The sequence below is a fragment of the Paralichthys olivaceus genome, chromosome 7 (assembly GCF_024713975.1).
Source record: "Paralichthys olivaceus isolate ysfri-2021 chromosome 7, ASM2471397v2, whole genome shotgun sequence".
Taxonomy (NCBI): Eukaryota; Metazoa; Chordata; class Actinopteri; order Pleuronectiformes; family Paralichthyidae; genus Paralichthys; species Paralichthys olivaceus.
In genome coordinates, this window is record NC_091099.1 from 7,185,956 (window position 1) to 7,206,969 (window position 21,014).

At 40.9% G+C, this 21,014-nt stretch overlaps 1 protein-coding gene across 1 annotated transcript in view; it reads right to left on the minus strand.

The window, feature by feature from the left end:
- Positions 1 to 1,385: 1,385 nt before the first annotated feature.
- LOC109623977 (solute carrier family 66 member 2) overlaps positions 1,386 to 21,014 on the minus strand; it is a 45,887-nt gene continuing 26,258 nt past the window's right edge. Inside the window, exons 4-5 of the mRNA XM_020078451.2 lie at positions 18,836 to 19,052; positions 1,386 to 4,927 (exon numbers count right to left, since the gene is read on the minus strand). Coding sequence (XP_019934010.2) covers positions 4,753 to 4,927; positions 18,836 to 19,052 — 392 coding nt within the window. The 3' untranslated portion in view covers positions 1,386 to 4,752. The remainder of the gene's footprint in view (positions 4,928 to 18,835; positions 19,053 to 21,014) is intronic.

The following is a 21,014-nucleotide window of genomic DNA, read 5'->3' on the forward strand; positions in this document are numbered from 1 at the left end:
TAACATTCACACACACTTGATGACAGAAGACTTATTAGCATCAGGCAGCTACACAGTGAGGCTCCAGCCGGCCTTCAACTAGAGCTTATTACTAATGGATGTCAAAGGCCGGGCAGGAGATAAGTACAGTGAAGGCTCCAACAGGTGCAGCACAGTCCGTCCTTGTCCGACTCATCTATTAACCATAGAGAGCCTCCCATTATCTTCTGTATCCACTTTAATATTTGACTATCCACGCTGTAGTGCTGCAACCTTGTGATGCACGTGTGTGTGTGTGTGTGTGTGTGTGTGTGTGTGTGTGTGTGTGTGTGAGATGCATTACCCAGAGGGATTAAAGCTTTGAGGGAATACACATCTTAATTAACCCGCACTCATCAGTCTCCCCGTCCAGCAGCAGACACAGTCCAAGCCGGGCCTTAGTCTTTTCCACAATTTATTTGGTGCACGGGTACGTTCTGTCGATCCTCTGAAACTAGACACACACACACACACACACACACACACACACACACACACACACACACACACACACACACACACACACACACACACACACACACACACACACACACACACACACACACACGTATAGAAGGGATTTATATGCAGAGGATTTTTTTATCAGAATGTGATTTTAGGGCTGATACTCCTGGTTTGATCTGGATCACACTCAGAAGGTTCACATGAGGTTTCAGGACAGATTTTGTGCATAAATCCAGCAGCACGCAATCTGCCTCATATCTGATTAGATTTTCTTTATGACTATGAGTTCATTTGAAGAAGATATAAATAATAGAAATAAATGAGAGACATGACGAGGTCAAAAAAAAAAAAGAGGACTGGGTGAGGTTGGAGAGAGGACAATGGGATTATTTGGCCGAGGGAAAAATATCTGTTGGATTAAATATTATCTTGTATTGAATATTATAGATTCCATCTTTGCGGCAAATCTTATTCGATTCTTTGTGTGATCTCTGATTGTAATATTCAGCCACTTCAAATGTGTTCAGTTATTGATAGCCATGAATTTAGCCTTGGTGGATTTAGCTGTTTCCATGTCCTTGTCACCTCATTCCTGGCTGTTATATATATCAAATATAACCAGCAGTATATTAAACAGTTTCATTTTTCCATATATATTGTGCTGTCACTAACTCCATGTTCACTTTGCCTTTCACACACACACACACACACACACACACACGGACATATATATCCACAGACATATACGTGACCATACAACACATACAACACTAGAATTCTACCCTCACACACACACTCACAAGCATGCACACAGACAGACAGACAGACAGACAGACAGACAGACAGACAGACAGACAGACAGACAGACAGACAGATCCTCGTAACAACACGAGACCACATGCTGGAAGATAAATAGTTTATATTTGAGAAAATAACATGATAAATATTTCACATTTATACATGTTCAGTCCCGTGTGTACTGTCGTTATTTGTTACATCTTAATGTAGCCATGATGCTGTTGAGTAACAGAACATAACACTGAGCAGTCTTATGTTTAGATATTTTTACTACTTTTGGTTGTAGTTCACAGATCCTGTAACTATATATATATAGATATATAGATATATATACCACCTGAAGAGACATCAGCAAACATTGATACAGTAACTGAAATTCACATCAATTCATAAAAGGATTCTGTTTGTTGATGTTGAAGAAACAAATATTAAAAGATAGTCAGGAAATATGCAAATATATCTTACATATGTCTCAATCCCTCTAGCTCCTCTGAGAAGACAAATCATCCACTTCCTATCATGATGTAGCAATGAGGCAAAGGGCATGTCTACCATAATGAGGACTTGGTGGAGGGATTATCACAATGCATTTGTGCGTGTGTGTGTTAAAAGTTCTCCTACTGCCCATGAGAGGAACAGGAGCCTAGATATTGAACTGCTGGTTCTATTCTGAGCCTCTGCTGCAGGGAAAAACAATATAAAGATACACATCAGGATGTAGTGATAAGAGCATATAGAATACAGAAATAATACAGTTGCAGTACAGCTGTGGAGTGCACGCAGGGCAGAGATTCACACGGCTCACAATACAGCTAACAGATAATTGAAACTGAAGAATACATTAGTTTTAGCACATATACACACACATACGAATTGGTTTTATGAATATCATTTTGACTGATGCATAAAATATTTGACATTACAGCACCTGTAGAGAAGATTGTAACGACTCATACATAATGTGGCACATGACGTGAGGTCCAAAAGCTTCCATAAAGGCATAATCCCAAGATATTTCAAGGTTTGTGCAAATACATGTGACAAAAAGAGAGGGAGTGCTTATTCTTCTGTTCTGAGTTAGATTCTTCTCTTTGGTTTGTGATGTTAAAGTGATTGATAACAAAACTTGAAATTAACATGATACATCTTCTTTGTTTGATTCCAAAGCGTAAAAATAAAAAAACATTGTGATTGTCTAACCCTTGTGTTTGTGGTCAAGGGACTGCTGCCCATAGCTTCATATTTACTGTATAGACATGAGTGGCATCATTCTTCGAGCGAGTGTTTCCTAACATGTCAAACTATCGCTTTAATACATTGAGTGATAATTGAAAACTTAAAAAAGATCTGTGTATTGACACTCTTTAAATAACCCAATGTTTTTTCAGATTTTAAAAGTCAGATCAGATTGAGGATAAATGACATCTACATACAGCCCTTTGGCTGTGGCACACTGGTATCTGAAGGCTTAATTTCCCCATAATTTGGCCATTCAATTTCAAAATGATCATTTTGGGGTCAACTATTATAGGTTCATATGTTCAAAGTGCACATGTCTCCTCCAGTGCATTTTCAAAAGCTGTCTCAGCTTCACACAAGGAGTTACAGGCACTTCAAGAGCAGTGTTTTCTGTGAAAAGAACTCCCTTTGCACTTAAAAAAACCCTGGAAGGCAAAACATGGGCTCTGTAAATATGATGTGTAGTGGAACGACACAGACAGGTATAGATTGACTGGTGGACATGAATTGGTGAGTTGAACAGGTGACAGAAAGACTTAATAAGCAGGCAGCATTATTACTTAATTAAATCATGCCGAAGGGAAAGAAACCAGCACTGACTGCTGATCAGCTGCTGGTGTATTTTAAGAAGCTGCTGAGAAACAGGTGAAAGAGACTCAACACTCCTCCAGGCTACATTATTAAACTATTGTTTTGAACACATCTTCTGAATAAAGTATTTGTGATAGTTATGTTTTTTACTTTCAGGAAATTTAGAATGGGTGAATGAGGTTTCAGTGCTATTGGCTGTTATGTGTCTCCCGAACTAATTAGACAGAAAAAGTGGTCATCTGCAGTCAGGGTGAGTAAAAGTGAAATGAGCGGACCACACGGCTGATAACAAAACGAGGCAGGAAGCAGACTAATAAGATGATCTGACCTTACTTGAGTCATCATTACAGTTTACAACCTTTTTATCTCCACAACTCAGCTGACTGACTCTCAGGAGCTTCTACATGCAGCAGCGTGAAGGGACTGAACATCAAGCATTAGCACGGTGACCATGCGTCACACAAACTGCCCACTGTGTTTAGGGACATTTCCAAGTTAATGAAGATGCTTTTTATGTGATCGATACCTTCGATGGCACCAGCAGGAGGAACTTCAGGTGCCATGAAAGAGAAAGTAAAAGGTCTTAACTGAGGGAGTGTGTGCAAAGATTTGAGCGGTCAGAAAAGGGAAATTATACTTGATTAAACCTTCCATTGAAAAAAGGTAATGAAATGATTAAATATGTTGCAACTCAGTCATACGACTGATCTTGTACAACTGGTGTAGAATAATGAATAAATCAATCAGGACCCTCGGAGCTTCCTCCTTTGTCAGTAATGTAAGGTCGGGAATTACCAACTCTTTAAAATATTCACTTTTTTACCATTCATTTGCCAATCTTCGGTTTCACTTGGAATGTGTGCCTTGGTGGCTGTTCCAAAAAGATATTAAGGTTATGTAAATGATAATGGCCAGATGATATCAATGAAATATAGTTCAAAGTTCATTCTCATTTAGTTTTGATTCATTGAATTTCATTCACTGGAGTCAAATTATAAAAAACTTTCAGTAATATTGTCATATTTACAAAGAAGAAACACGTCTGACATGTTCTTTGGCGTCTGCAAATAATTTTGTCATTGAGGTAAAGTGAAAACATGGTGGTGTCCTCACATGTTCTTTGGAAACAGACCTGCGGTGCTTTGTCAGTCAAACCACAGAGCGGAGTCACAACACAGATTGACGACCTACAGAACTCACTGTTGCCTGCTGTTCGTTCTGTGGCCTTGGCTTGGTGCTGGATGCCAACAGCAAAAATCAATTGCGGGTGCAGACGAACAAATAAGCAAGACGACACACACTGACACACACAAGCACACACTTGATCTATCATGAGGACCATCAGAGGTGTGGGGTGTGAGTCATCATTCAGGCGGTAGATTCCAGTGCAGGCCTACAGGTGCAGGAGAGTTTGTTGCAGCTGCCGTTACAGACCTGCTGTTTGAAAACTGACTAAAAAAGTCTCCAATTTATGTAATGGCTCTCAGGTTGGATCTGCATGTTACAACAGAGAATGTTTTACTAAAAGGCTGACCACCAAAACAAATCTACACCGACTTTGGTTTTCTCTATGTTCTGACACACTTAGCTTCTCATCTGTCAGTCCCGATTTCTTTAAAAAGCCCAGAGAAACATCTGGGTTCAGCCGAGCTTGACCCGTGCGTCCTGGTTGTAGGAGAGCACCTGGAGGAGGATGGCCACATCGATCAGGATCTGGACTGAACCGCACACCCAGAACTGAGCAGGGCTTTCGTTCATCACAAAGTAGGTGGTCTTGAAGATGTCACCGGCCGTCCACAGCAGCACCATCTTCACACTGGACAAAGAAAACACAATGCAGGGGGGGGAGGAGAGTAAATCAGGTCTCAGTTACCTTTCTGGTTAAAGGTTAGATGAGAAGGTCCATACCACTTTCATGTCTGTGCAGTAAATACTGTAGGCAGCTGGATCCAGAAAGGTAAACTGGACATATGGAGGAAAACCCCTGCAGTCTTAACAGTATGAAAATCTGCCCAACAACACAACCAAGGACACCAAAAATCTATTTGATGTGTATGTTGACAATTTAGTTTGTTCCATGCCCCATCTGCTAACATGGAAGAGACAGGGTTTATGACATATACAAGTACAGCCAGTCACTAGTGGGTGATCAAGAAGCTTTGGATTTACTTTTAGGGAGTTGTCATGGCGTCCATCTTTATATTCAGTCGACGCTGCAGACGGACTAACTGTTCATGTGGCCCCTCTCTATGCTAAGCTAAGTCAATCTTGTGCTGGATTCAGCTTCATACTTCAACATAAAGCTATGATGGTGTTATCAAACTTTACTTCGAGCTATGTGCAAGAAAACACAGTATTGTATTTCACAAACTTTTCATTTACATTTTTTTGTGAATGAAAAACATAAAAGTGTAAAATCGATGAAATAAAAAGAATATTTGAAAGTGGTCTGGTCTCGGTGATTTAGCTCCTGCTGTATAAGAACGTGAAGAACATGGAGCAGTGAAAAATCAATTAAAAGGAATTGAACTGTTGATTGATGAAAGGTGAGAATAAAAGAACGTGACCCTGAAGAAAACAGCAGTTATCTGCCACACTGCAGCTAAAACAATGCCCTTGAGGAGTCGTTTGAAAATTCACAGAAAGAATCAGATGGAGTATAGAAAGACACGTTTCACCTTGCAGCTTATTGTTCTCCAGTTATCACTCACTATATGGTCTGCACCTTTCTTCAGTTTCTCTACCCGTGCTGTCCATTGTCTCCATTCCTATTCTCTGCTGTCATCTCATTTACTGCCATGTATCTCTTCACAGTTTCTGCCCACACTTTTCCTCCACCTACTCTCTCACCCACTCTTTCATTCTCTGGAGAGTGAAGTCCCATGTGATATGGGTTTGTTCTTTTTATTACAGCTGACTGGGCCTGGGGATGGAGCAAGAGCATCCGTCATCAGCAAGACACTGTACGGGTCGGTCAGAGGGTGAAGGGGGAACGGAAAGGAGAATAACGGAGACAAAGAGAGAGCAGAGGACAGCATTTATCTGGTGTGCTGCGAGAGCGACAGAGCTGAGACGACAAAACCACCAGAGACAAAGCGAGAGATCTCTTCTGGATAGACATGGATGATGAGTGCATTTGGGGTTAGAGGCAGTCTAATGACTTTGGGGACAGCTGTCCTGCACTATCCTTGAGCTCTCCTTGCAGTGTCATGTCAAACTCCCAACTGTCCCCTGGGTTCCCTTCAGGCCCCTGAACGGAAACATTAGTGGCAAACAATCCGGCCCTGGCATAGAAATGAGGACATCATTATTCATCATATCTGAGACTGTACCAAATCTTTACACAGCGTGTGGTATAGAATTGTAATGAACAACCCAGACTGCTGCAGACTGCAGACTAAAACTGAGCTGGATAGGCTGCACATTTGGACACTTTAATATCCAGACATAACTGCACTCATAAGTTCACCCTTTAAAGGAGACATATTTTCAGTTTTTGCCTTCCTGATGCATTTGAGCTTCAGTTCAGGGACTCAACTTAAGCTGTGCTGCTCTAATCGTGTGACATGCCTCACTCTCCTCTATCATGTAAACAATCACCTACACCCTCCTAATTTGCCGGGTCTACATAAGCTGCAGAGAACTCCCATCTCTGCTTTTGCTTGCAAATGCCTCTGCTGCCCTGTGTCAGTATTGCTGCTTGTTGATTCAGCCCCTCCAACCACCCCAGCATCCGACTGTAGGCTTTAACAATGCAGAGTTAAAAATGTTTTCTCATCTCTCTCCATTATATCTATGTATTTATATTTGAGTGAAGGTTGGAGCCTATACGCCAAACTCTATGTTCGCAATAACATAGAGTGGACTGAGCAATTATATGACATCTATGCACTTTATACTCCTATGTATACTGTATGGTGCAATGTATGTTCATATGCACCTACTGGAGTGGCACAATACATTTCGCAGTATCACCCAACAATGACAATAAAGCCTCTCTACTCTATTCTGCTGATGCTGCAACATTTCCAGTGAATGACTGAAGTTTTTTTGTGTGCAAAGATAAAAAAAGTACAGTCCACGGTAAACAGAGACACATCCTCTTCCCAAAAGCTCCTGGTACACCTTGTTAGTAGTCCAGTAGATACTTCTACACCATTGTCCCGTATTTGAATAATGCATGTCTGACATTATGCCTACCTTGAAAACACTGTTGTTTTTGAAATTGAAAATAACACTTTCTTCCTTTTGTTAATAAAAAATTTAGTTCATAAGCAAGGAGAAGGTTGTACTGCCAAGGCTAAAGCCCTATTTCATAATTTTAATGAAAGTGGGCACTTAAAAATCCTGGATCTTCCAATTTGCCCAGATCTGCTTCATAAACTTTTATGAGTTTTTCCCTTGGGTCATATCCAACTCTCCACAAAATTTCATGGAAATTGGTTGAATATTTTGTTGAGTAATCCTGCTAACTCGCACACAGAAAGAGAAATGCTGATAAAAAATAATGTCCTTGGCAAAGGTAATAATACGATAATTGCTGGTGTGAATGCTAGTGGTGTAGCGGACCAAGGTTGATCCATGGTGGACGGAACAGTCACTTTATGCCGGCATGAGAAAGTTACATGACAACTGCAACACATTTGGCATGGTTACACATTTGAATCAACATCGTCATCTGAGGGACGTGCACAAAGACACAACAATGGCACAGACTATTTACATTGACTGTCACAAGTATTTGTGCTATTTGTGTGGATTTAGCCGTACGGGCCATTTTTTTAACTGGAAGGCTGATGGTTTGTAGTGTTTGTGGCCCTTGTTCACCAAAAGTTATACAGGCTTTAAATCGATGTAGTATTTCACTCCAAAGCTTGAACAAGTGTAGCCTGAATATGAGATTTAAAAAAAGAAAGAATCAACATGACAGAATATGCTTCAGTCAACACACACCTCCCGCTTCTTCTCTCTTCAGTCTAACAAGTCCAACCCCCTATTTAACCACCTCCAGCTCCCCCTCTTCCAAAGGCTTGATGAGGAGCGCTTGATTTGAACCTCCCCTAACAATTTAAACTTTCAGGGTAAACACTCCAGGGTTTGATTGAACTGCTCCAAAAATAAATGCACCAAAGAATTTCAAATCGTCATGCTTTAACCCCCTCCAGTAATCCTCAGGGTTATCCTCTTTTTGTTTCAATTAAGTTTTTTTCCCCCTCAGATTTCTCATCATTGAACTTCAGATTTCTTGTCTTAATCTCTCTCCTCATCTTCTTCCTTTTACACACCACCTTCTTCCTTACTCAGTTTTCCTGTTCACCTGCCATCTTTACTCTTATTGCCTCTGTCATTGCCTTTACTCTGCTCCTCTCTTCTCTCCAGACGTTCATACAGTCATCTTCTTCTGCTATGAACCTCGATGATGTCAAATAATAAAGCCTTTTACAGCATAGTGAGGAATCCTTCAGTTCATATATTTAAAATAATGGAACATAAAAAATACCGATTATCCAAAATTCACGTAACCATTTCAGAATGTGAAAATGAAATATTTGACTACTTATCTAAAATGTATATATAGTGTTTGAGTACAACTTACTAGGATACATTTATAACCTAAGTATTAACCAAAGATAAGCAATAATGAATTAATTACTCAGATCAGATTAATAATGCTGCCTCTTTATGACCTACAAATGCAAATGAGACAATCAGGGAGAAAACTGGCTTCTTCTATAAACTATTCTCAATGTCTGTCGCCGGGACGGATAACCTGCGAAGTCAGAGCAACACAGTCAGGCTGGAAAAGGATACGTTTTAGGCAGAGGGAGAGGAGACAGATGCAAGTGAACCAGGTTACATGCTCGGCTAAAGGCTAGGCTAATGGCTAGGCTAAAAGCTAGGCTCAAGGCTAGTAAAGGCACAGTTTGAAATATAGGTTTGTTTTACACCAATGACAACATGGTGTAAGGCAGTGACAGCGCCCTCACATCTTTAAATTCACACTCAACAATGCTTCCTATGTCCTACGCAGACCTCCAACCTTCAAGAAACCTTCTCCCCTCTCTCTGTCTTTCTCTGGTACCCTCTATGCCTATTTTTCCCTCCCATCACTTGCCCTCCCTCACACTCCCAAACTCTCCGCTCCCCCTTTGGCTAATTTCTTCTCTCAAGAGACGACAAACATCATTAATGCGGATGAGTCATTTTCATTGTAATTAAGGAGGGCAGGTCATCTGTGCAAAAGCAGCCTCTGCAGCCGTGCACAGGAATGGACACGGAGCTCTAGTTTGGGGTCGGTCGTCACTGGCAAACAAACACAGACACACACAAACAAACACACACTTTCCACATTTTCCAGTCTGTTGTTTGTCATTCTAGTCTCATGAAGCTCCATCTGTCAGAGACGTCAATCGTGACTCGTGGCTCGGTTGACAGCTGATGAAAGACATAGAACAAACAACTGAACGTAGGCCCGAGCGGAGCCTTGACTGTCCACAGGGGGAGGAGTGATTACGGTATTGATTGAGAATCCTGACTAACTGACTACCTCACACACACACATAGATGCACACACACACATATCCATCAACCAGCACGTGTCTGTTTGCTTTAATTTACACAAAAACACACAGAGAGAAAAATTAAATGCAAACCACGAAATTGTGCATTTGCTTCGCATTAAAACCCACACACACAAACACGCACTCGGGCAGACTCACTTCAACTCAGCACACATCTCTCATTGATCACTACTGACCTGACAGTTTCATATGAGCTAAGTGGAAAGAGATGAGTGAGGAAAGGGGGAAATGGGGAACTGGGCACTTTAGGGCTGCAAAGGGAGATGTGGGAGCTCAGGTATGGATGAGAGAGGATGGACGTTAGAGGAAAATGACAAGAGACGGATGAGGATGAAGCCTGGCAAGGTGGGTGGAGATAAATCTGGAGAGGGGTGAGAAACGAAGCCACCCGTATAGTTGGAGAGGGACAGGACACGGAGAGAGCGATGGAGAATGTGAGAGGGGGATTTGATTGCACGGTGGGATGACTGTGCCGTATGTGGGCCACTCAGTAATTGTCCTGTGTATTGAGCGAGGGCTGTCAGACCGGCTATTAGCTGCTCTAAGCGGCTGGAGAGGACAAGTGGAACAGAACTACAGAAAACAGGGCTGAGTGACATTTGGAAAGAGGGACATAGATGAAGAGAAAGAGAGGACACAGCTTAGGTGTGAGCAATTTAATGGTTTCAGGTCCCAAATATTGATGAATCTTTAAATGTCACTTTGTAAAACTGAATGTTACAGTAGTTCTACAATATCAAGTATGAAATACAAGATCCAATCGAATACATCTGAACAATGATGGTCCAATAAGAAATGAATTCCTCCACAAATGTGTAAATCAATTGACAAAAATGATCAGGAGTGACAGCCCCACACAGCAGACAACACAGCCTCACATCAGCCGCACCCGTAGATTTTCATTTTTATATTGTAATCCAGATCCACACGTTTCTAAAGTAAACAAATACCTCAGTCTGGGTTCCAGGGATCAAAAGGAAATCATGACTCAGTCTGAGCTGTCAATCATAATGTTTCAACTGGTTTATGGCATCACTAATTAAAACAAGACTGAGCCAAAACAGAGCATGCGAACATCAATATGATAAGAACAACCTTAATGACGGGAGTCATCTTTGAGGAAATGGACTTAGCATGTATTTTGACTTTTTAGATCCATGTTACTGGATGTCCCATCCAGTAACATGGAGGAGGTTTCATGAGCTGTACTGCAGCCAGCCACCAGGGTACAATGAAAAGGGAAGATCACATTTGGGGAGCTGTGTGTCCAGAACACAAATGTGAAAGTGAAGAAAACAGAAATAATGTGAAGTAAAGTCTCCAGCACTGAACCCACAGGAATAAGCTACTTCTCCATGTAAGACTGAGACACACTGATGCACTGGTTTGTTGAATGAACACAATATTTCCTACAACCAAACACATTGTATTTCAAAGGACACTTAACATTGTCCAGCAGTTGAGATAAATATGCAGCATGATCACAAATTAAACACAGTGCAGGCTTTTAGCTTAAAGTGGGATAATCACACATTGTATGTGAGTCTTAAAGAGTCTCCAGAGGGGGTTTGAGAGTCTTCATAATTGCTTGATAATTCTAATGCAAAGCTCTATGGATAGAGATGCACTCAAGCAGCCGGGTCTGATGTTTACAGCTTCAAGGAGCTTCAATCACCTCTTACATCTTCTCTTCAGCATGCATCTATGCCGGTTTATGCATGTGTGAACAAGTGTGCGCCCACACAGGAGTGTGTGTGTGTGTGTGTGTGTGTGTGTGTGTGTGTGTGTGTGTGTGTGTGTGTGTGTGTGTGTGTGTGTCTGTGCAAGGTGATTTAGCAGCAGGGCTGCAGTGCTCCCTGAGAAGGGGCAGATAGAGAGACAAAAATCAAAGGGCCCAGCGAGAGAGAAGTCGAGCTGCTCTTAACCCACTAACTATGAATTATGCATGTTGATCGATTGCACACAGGCAAACACGGAAAAGTTCCCAACCTGCCAGAAAAAAACGATGGATTATACTTCACAAAACGAAGCAGAGGGTGAGGAGAAGGAGTTTCGCACAGTTTGCCTAAGGATATTACTGATACTTTTTTAGAAAATGTAAACAAGCCAGAATAGATGAGCCTGTTGTGATGACATTTTCCAGTATATTCATTACATGAATAACCTTATGTAATCTAAACTACAGGTCTATTAGTCATAGCTGTGTTGCTGGGCTAGAATCACACCTGACACTGCTCATAGAAAATAAAACAAAACATATTCCACAAAGTCTACCTCCAGAAGATGTGTTAATAAGAGCACATTAATTTTAGAAATTGCAAAAAATACAATAAGAAAGTGCTAAACCGAACAAGATAGAGTCACAATTTTTAAAAAAGGAGAATTTTCCCATGAAATAGTAATTAAGGATGAACTGTATGTAATATATAAAGACATGGATCTATATAATAAATCTGATGAATTGTGGAAGACAGTGAGCCATAAACTGCCTCGAGCCTAAGACTGAAATACTTCTGCTGCATTTTGGGCAACTCAAGATTTTCTGACCACCAACTACAAAAAAACAACGATGCAACACTCAATGTCGACATGTGAACTCGGGGCAGATCAATCTACCTCAAGTTCATGGAGAAGCTGCTGTCCAACGTCACACAACACTGACAATCTACTAAAAGACATCATAAATATACATATATATATATACAGTATACTTGTATTTAGTTATAATAATTCACACACTATCATAGAATAAAAGCAGGGAGCCCCTCGGAGCCCCTCGGAGCCCCTCGCTTCAAATAAAGGACTCACTGGTTGGGGTTTCGCCTGCATCTTGATCTAGATCTGCATGAAAATACTCAAACCTGGAGAATTGTAGGAAACATGTGTGAGTTTCCTATTGCACGAGCAGGGTTTCATCAGAAAAGAACACATCTCACAATGTGAGGAAATCTTTCCTTGAACATGGAGCTCATGTTTCTTTCACTTGATCTTCTTCAACTGGAAACATCAGTAGCACTGCTCGCAGCAACCTCACCGGCAGATTTCTCCATGAAAAAATATATGAACACCACCACTGTGATAGCACTTCGTGATATTTTCCTCTGTTGTTTTTTATCAGCTTCAAGTCCAAAACCAAAACTGATACAACACAACAATAACACAAAGTATACATCTGCAGTGCTGCCCCAACTTCAGCATGTCCTGTGCTCCCTTCTTCAGGCCTTGTTTCTTCTTCAAGCTCTGCTTCCTGTGCCTGCCCTGCCCCACTATGAGGCCTGGCCCAGACCCCAGTTTCCTCTCCCTCTGCCTTCTCTGCTTTACCGCCTGACTCTGGTTCTCAAACTGACTCCAGCCCAAGTTTGCAAAATAAAAAAAACATCTTGTCTCTGAGCTCTGCTTTTGATCGAACCTAACATTACAACTTGTTTACTCCACAAATGAGAATTCCATTCACTGTACAGTCACAAGAATAAAGACAAAAATCGCCCCAAATTGCTCTTCTCCAAATCCCTACCATGTACTGTGTAAACGGAGAAACAGAGAAAATGTGAGGTCTGAAAACATCTCCTCTCGTCTTTCCCCTGGACTCTAATTTGACAGTGAGAGCGACTGCAGGGACTTTCACTACAATGGCTTTGATCATGTAACTACACCCTTGAAAATATTACAATGTGTAGCTTGTTTACAAGCACCAAATGAATTCACACTCATTCATACATATATGCACATATTTCCAGTCAAAGAGAGATGCAAAAAAAGAATAAAAGAGAATAAGTCAAAGTAAAATTATTGTGAACAAGAGAAATAGATGTTGGTGCTTGGACCCTGAAGGGAACTCCCCCCTGCAACTAAGGATTATGCTTGAACTAAAAATCAGAGTTAAGTATGTACATTTAAATAGAAAATATGAAAGTAGCTTTTGTGTTATTTCACTTGGTTCCTCTCCAGCCCCTGTTTTGTAGTTATAACTTAACAAAATATAGCACAGATCTCCACATTGGTTCATAACTAATTGAATACTTGACATTGCGATTGCATGATTCAAAAGATTAAGCAAATACAAAAAATTTAAATTTAAACTACTTGTTATTCATCAACTCCTGTATTAATTGACTCAATGTTTCACTCGGTCCAGAGTGCGAGTACGTCTCATTATTTTCCTTTCTCGAAGCAAAGCTGTGTCAGAGTGTGGCCTCACACAGCCACTAGAATGGTTGGAGTCACTTGTTTATCAATATACCTTAATGTGAATTATGAGAAATACTTTATTTTTTATTGCCTCTGACTCGTTACCGCCCAGTCACTCCCCACTGAACTCCTACAATAGTCTACAGACACAGTGGATTTGATTGAAGTCAGCTGATCTAATTCAAATTAGAAGTCAAAGCAATAAAAAGTGTATGTTCTGGTTAATGTTGAGAAATAAAATCCCGAAACACCTATAACCGTTTCTCCTGCATGGCTCCGGACAACAGTCAAAGGCTCCATCAGTAATGATCTGATGATCATCAACCTTTTGTCGTCAGTGTAAGCTGAAGCTATAGTGCTTCTTTATATTTCTTGTATATAAAAATATCTTTTAAATCTTCAAAAACTCCATTACGGTAAATGCAGCAGTCACTAAACAGATGTGGTCACTGCTGAGACACACAACTCTGGTTCAACTGTAAAAAACTGTCACAATCATGACAGCAAAGAAGTTTAAATTAAATTGAGATAAACAGAAAAAGAGCATATCGTCTACTCTCACTGGAGACAGGAAGCAGAGCCACAATACTCTGCTGTCAGTGACTGACAGACAGACAGACAGACAGACAGACAGAAAGACAGACAGACAGACCGGCCCATCAGTGTCCTGTCCACTGTCAATGTGACATTGTGAAGGTTGGCAGCTTGTGTGCAGAGATGGGAGAGGGGAACGGGAGACGAGTCAAAATAGATAAAGTTTAATGATGGGGGAGAGAATAACAGGCGGGCTCCCCAGGCAGCCGGGCGGAGAGAGCTCTACAGCAATCAGTGACACACGGAAACACGCCATATCGTCGTTCATATAAACAAATCGCAAACTTTTCCACTCAATCGTAGCTGCCACTTGAGTAGCGGGGGCTTTGAAATTTCAAGCGAGCGACAGCGACCAAACACTGTCAGATGAAATCTTGTGACATCTTTAACCTTTCTGAGAGTTCGAGGACACTGCACAACCACCGACACATGAGACCTGCACCCATCGCATGGTGCTAGCTGTCAATCACATAGTATTCATGCACGCTTTAATAACTGTGTGACTCGAAATGGCCCCATAATTGATAATGCTGTACTAAATACGTTAACTTTTATAAATCTAGTCTCCGTCTGTTTTTATACACAGTCCGTGCTCCCACCTGATGTGCAGTACCTAATGACTCTTAATTTTAATGAGCCAGAACACATGGAGGACACAAGCTCAACACGTCACAGTTGTAAACATTTCTTTTTTTAATTGAATGCATTAGGGACATTTCCACCACTAGTTTTGCTGACCTGCTGGTGTGTTACCATGGTTACCAAGCAATTTTTTCCACACTTAATAATTATCTGCATTTTCATACGGTTTCCTCGACAGTTTCCGAGGTCATGGATGGGGTAAATCTAATAGTACTCAACAGTAATCACATATCTCACTCGGTTGGCCTAATTCTCACAACGGATTATGACCCACATTCGTATAAGTCGTCTCAGGCGTGACGTTCGGTCCACACCAGAATCTGAATGACAGCATTTACTCCACCTAAACGAACTGTGCCACTGTGTGAAAGCACCAGAAACGCACCAGTTAACAAATGGCAGTTGAATTACAGCGTGATCACTCCCTGTCACGACTTTACATTCCCTTGTTAGGACAACCTGTCTGTCTTTTGTTTTTCTTATCCGCTCTTGTTCTTCCTCTCGGTCGATCTCACGACTCCTTTATTGCATCTTTCCATCACTACCCGGCCCTTTCCTCGATTTCCCCGGAGAATAAAAGAGTATGAGGGGGGGGGGGGACACACATGCAAACATGCAAACACACAAAATTACATCTGCCATATAATGTGACTGACTGTGCCTCTGCACGTGTGTGAGCAGCCCTCAATTAAACGGATCCATACACTCACCACTGCACCTCAGTAACAGGACTTAAGGGAATCGGACAGTCACTGTTTCACATGGGACAACATGAGCGGAAGTGCCGACTGTCATGGTTTCTGGAAAACATTTTGTTCACGCTTAAATGAACAAGGCCATTAACAGCATGTGACTAGGGTCAAAAGATCTGAAGCATGGTCGACTACGCGAAGGAAGAAAGTGCTGAATGTGCTGTTTCCAGGCAGCTGGGTCATTTGTCCAATTAGGCCGCTGAGATCAATAGTGAGGTTGGAAAATATTCATGTTTAATTCACAGCATTTCCTGTTTTTTTCTTTTAGTGCAGTGAAGTACTTTCTAACATCTGTGTTACTTTTGGAGGCCAATATAATATTTTCACATTAAGAAGTGCGCAGGGACTTCACCATAGATCTCAGTTTAGAAAACCGACGTTCCTGCTTATTCATCAGTCATCTGAGGGGCCTAATGTAGTGTTATTGCGTCTTTAATCTTTGCCATCATATTCACTCTGAGCTGAATGGGAGCTTCAAGGAAGTGCATACCCAGATGTGCACCCTGAGGAAGCTTTATGTGAAATGGGGCGTATTACTGAGAAAGTACGTCTTGCCATTCAAACATTATATCATCTAAAGTACAGGAGGCAACTGCTGCTTTTGTTTTTATCTACTCATAAGGGGGTTAAATATACATAGACAGTGAATCCAGAGAAAACATGCAGAACGACAGATATACAAGAGAAGGTAAACAGTAGATAAAACCTCTGCCAGTTTTCTGCAGGGAAAAGAATTCTCCAAAAGGAAATCAACCCTTTGAGACATGCACATATAAGTCTGGACATTCAAGTTGCTTTGAACCTTTCCAAATTTTTTCCTGCCCACCCCCCCACGCATTATTTCACAGCAGAATTTCCACGTCCTGCCTGAATGTTCATGCCTGGAAGCAGATTTACAGTTCAACCTTACTAGTCATCCCACGTGCACGTCTAAAAGCAAAGGGTGATTGTGCCTTTGGAATTGTTGCTGCTACACTATATAATGCTCTTATACTGACTGCATCTGTTGAAGCCTTTAAAAAAAACTATTCATTCAATTGGTCTTTGTCTCACCTTGAGTTTTAAAACAAGGTGTTTTTGTTTTTACTTCTGATTTATGTTTTTCAGTTTTTCTGCTGCAGATGTTCATTCTTTAACTACTTTTAAGGTGTTATTTTATTTTGAGTGAAGCACTTGGTGGCCTTGTTCTGGGGAAGGTGTTATACGAAATAAACTTGGCTTACTTACTTATTTACACGAACAGCATCATCATAAATCAAGGCCCTTCTCACCGCCTCTTTTTTTTACTCCTTTACGCCATTTGCATGATTTCATTGGTGTTCTCATGCTTTGTGGAAACATCAAATACAAATACAACAGAGAGAAAGAAAGGAGAGAACAACTACACTATTAGAGCAAATACCTCTGCCAAGGCCCAACAGTCTCCTTAAATTCAATCAAGCTGCACCAAGCTGCTCACATAACAGTTCTTTTCATATCAGGTTTTTTCGTTGTCAAAAAACAAACAAACATCTTGCAAGTTACAGAAAGTAATAAGAGTCCTGGATCTGCGTCAAGAACGTTGGTTCGGAATTAATGGACAAACAGAAATGAAAACCTTGATTTTTTTAAACCAACCTGAGCTGAATTTTTCTTTTTTTTTGATACTGAGAGAGAAAAAGTGTGATATTTTGTTTTGTCTCTCTGGACATTTTATAGAGACAAGTGACCAGCAGAGCATGTAACAACCACGGCACGCACGTGCACGCACACGCACACACACGCACGCACGCACACACACACACACACACACACACACACACACACACACACACACACACACACACACACACACACACACACACACACACACATATACATATACATACACATTGTATGCATGTTTTTTTGCACTGACGACAGACAAGAGCCATAATGAGGAAGTAATGATCATAATTAGTATGAAGTTCTGTGCCATTAGGGGCGTAATTGATCTCACAGTTCTGTACCTGAGAGGCCAGGCAGTCTGCTCACTGACCTTTGCACACTGAGCTATAATCTCTACAGAAATAGCCTCCATAATGCAAGCTAACCATTTGTTTGGCCCACCCTCTGCTCCCTCTCTGCTGTCAGGGTGACCTTGAATTTAACAGGTATCCAAACCTCAAGAATTACCTAAAAGGTACAGTGTGTAGAATTTTGTGATATCTAGTGTTGAAATTACATGTTGCAGCTGAACACCCCTCACCTCACCCTCTCCTTCCAAACATGAAAAAGAACCTGTGGTAGCCTTTAATTGTCATAAAAACTCAAAAGGTGTTTAGATTGTTCAGTCTGGACTAATGTAAAAAAGATGGCGGCCTCCGTAGAGAGGGTCCCCTTGATGTAAATATAAAGTATTTAAATATAAATGGCCTTTTCTGGGGTAAAGAAAACTACAATTCATACAATTTAGATGAAACGAACTAGTGAAAACATCATGAGGATTATTCTACATTAAATGTCTGCCAATAGATCCCTTTCACCTAAATCTTACACACTGGACCTTTGAAATGCTGCATGTAATAATTCTGCAGAGGGCAGTTATTAGAAGATTATCTGTTGATTATTTGAACTGACATTAGACACTCAGATGATTCATTCACGCACTTTTTCTACTTATTTGCATTATTTGTGCATATTAAAAGTGTTTATCACTGGTAATGCATTTACCCTTGACAGTTAAATAACTGTTTAGGCCTTTGGGTTTATGTAATCGTTGGCCTAGAGTAATGATTATAAATGATCTTATTAGCATATTTATTAGCATATTTTGTTCATAAGATTATGAATTACTTGCACATCCTGCACTTTCAGGTTAATGAGTGCACGCTGCATGAGGTTTACTGTGCATTCATGACGTCGGTGTGGGAATACTGTGTGCCAGTATGAGTGCAGTGAGTTATGAGCTTGCTGTGGAGCTCGGTTTGACCTCGGAGTGTGTCGTACCTCATGCCTTTGGTGGAGCGGTTATGGAAGTTTTGCAGGAGCTGCGGGAGGCCTAGCATGGCCTCAAACATCACAGCCAGGGAGCCCAGCGCCTCCACAAACACGGGAGAATCGAGCAGCAGCAGGGTCACCACTGCACACAGCACAGTGAAGCCAAAACAGAAAAGCAGGTAGTCCTCGAACGCACTCCACTTCCAGAAGTAGCGAAAGTCCAAATCTGGACAAAGAGAGAAAGAAAAATTATATTCAAAAGTTGACATTAGGTTAGTTTACATTCAAATAAATATACACTGAATAGAAAATCAGTGGGATGGATTTAAAGAAAAGCAAACACAAGAGCCAGAAGAAGCATATTCAGAGAAAGGAACTGTATGTGTGTGTGTGTGTGTGTGTGTGTGTGTGTGTGTGTGTGTGTGCGTGTGTGAGATGCTGGAGAGTGGGACGATGCCACAGTGTCTGCACCTGGAAACAGAAGAGCAACCACTGACAGAGATTGAAAGCAGTGAGGAAGATATAATGGACAAAAAAAAAAAAAAGAAAGCATGCTGGAAAAGCAGGGATGAGTGTTTCATTAAAGCATGCATAGATATTCTGCAAAGACAGCACTTCTTGATCAATACCATGCACATGCTTAAGTGAATGGAACAGAGATAAATGAGATTCTGGAAAGCTTTTACATTTCTATTACTTTGGAATAACCTCGCATTTGGCGGGGCCAGGCTGCACATTTAGGAACTTTATTACCTTTGGTTCAAAGCTATCTTCTCACCCACACAAGCCTATTTTTCAAGTGCAACTTTTACAATTTACTGATAAATACAGAGACCACCGCTGTCTAAAGCTGTTGTTTCTCCTCTTAATAAACTGCTCAAATTGAGTTGAGGATGTGGCACAGACCAGGAGACAAAATTCAAGGAGTGATTCTGAATTACAACTAAACAAATAGAGTAGAGCCTCTTTACACTTCGACACGAGTGCTCGGTGACTTAGCTTCGACCACATCGACATTAAAAGTCACCCTCCACTTTGATCCCAGCTACACAACTATTTTTTCCATGACTGTGTTTGCACCGTTGTGACGCTGTTGGAGTGACAATCTTTCCACAGACAGACTAACACCTTCCACAGTATAGGCTCCGAAAAATGCCCTCAGTGATCACATCCCACTGCAGTAACTGTCTCCAGGAAACCATTTCCCACACACTGACACACAAAGTGAAAACATTATAATCACTGTAATCATATCCATCCCAATGGCTTCAGTAGCTCTAAGATCCCAGCATGAAGTCTGGTTCGGGAGCAGCGTAAGAAATCTCATGGGAGGAAGAATCCAGCTTCGTCATCTACATTCCTGTCACCATCAACCATCTCCTCAATGGACCATAATGTGAGATGATCGACGATCTCTCATTGCTTATGTATGACCATGGAACTGTGGAAAGCTGCTGACATCAGCTAAAGGGGATTGATGGCTAAATAAGAGCACATCAGTTAGAATGGGGATTGAAGTGTAACGCTGCACACTGTGAAGCACCTGGTGTTTCTGTTTGCCACTTGCTTTTTTTTTTACTTCCACTACAAGCTGCACTTATAAGATGTGTGTCCTTGAATTTCTGTGGAGATGAAGTTTTAACCTTGTCAACACAGAGAGAAGAAAAATCTACTCAAATGTAGACATTACTTTTAGAGCTGCAGCAAATCATTTTTATTATCGATGAATCTAGGGGTTATAATTTTTAATAAGGGACAAACTGTTTGATCTATTAAACTGAAAGAAATGGGCCCTAGCGCTCCAAGACACATATCATGTATCACTATGGCAACAACCCTGGTTCACTGCCCCTTGATTTCTCTTTTTCTCTTTATGCAAAACATTCATATTTCCAACCTTTTTAAAACCTCAAAACATTCAACAATTTAATTTAAATTCATAGAAAACAAGATGTTGTCATTTCTGTGGAAAATCCTCCAGATAACAGACATTCTATGATTATCAGCTTATCTTTTCCAATAATCACTTTTAGGTCAGAGCTTGGATTTGGGGTGAAAATGTGAACTTTGCTGACTAAAGGCTGTGGTCAACTTTTATTGTGACATTTGATAAACTAATGAAAATGTAACAATTACTTCTAAATCATCACAAAGCATACGGTTAATAACTGTTATTAATTAAAACTAC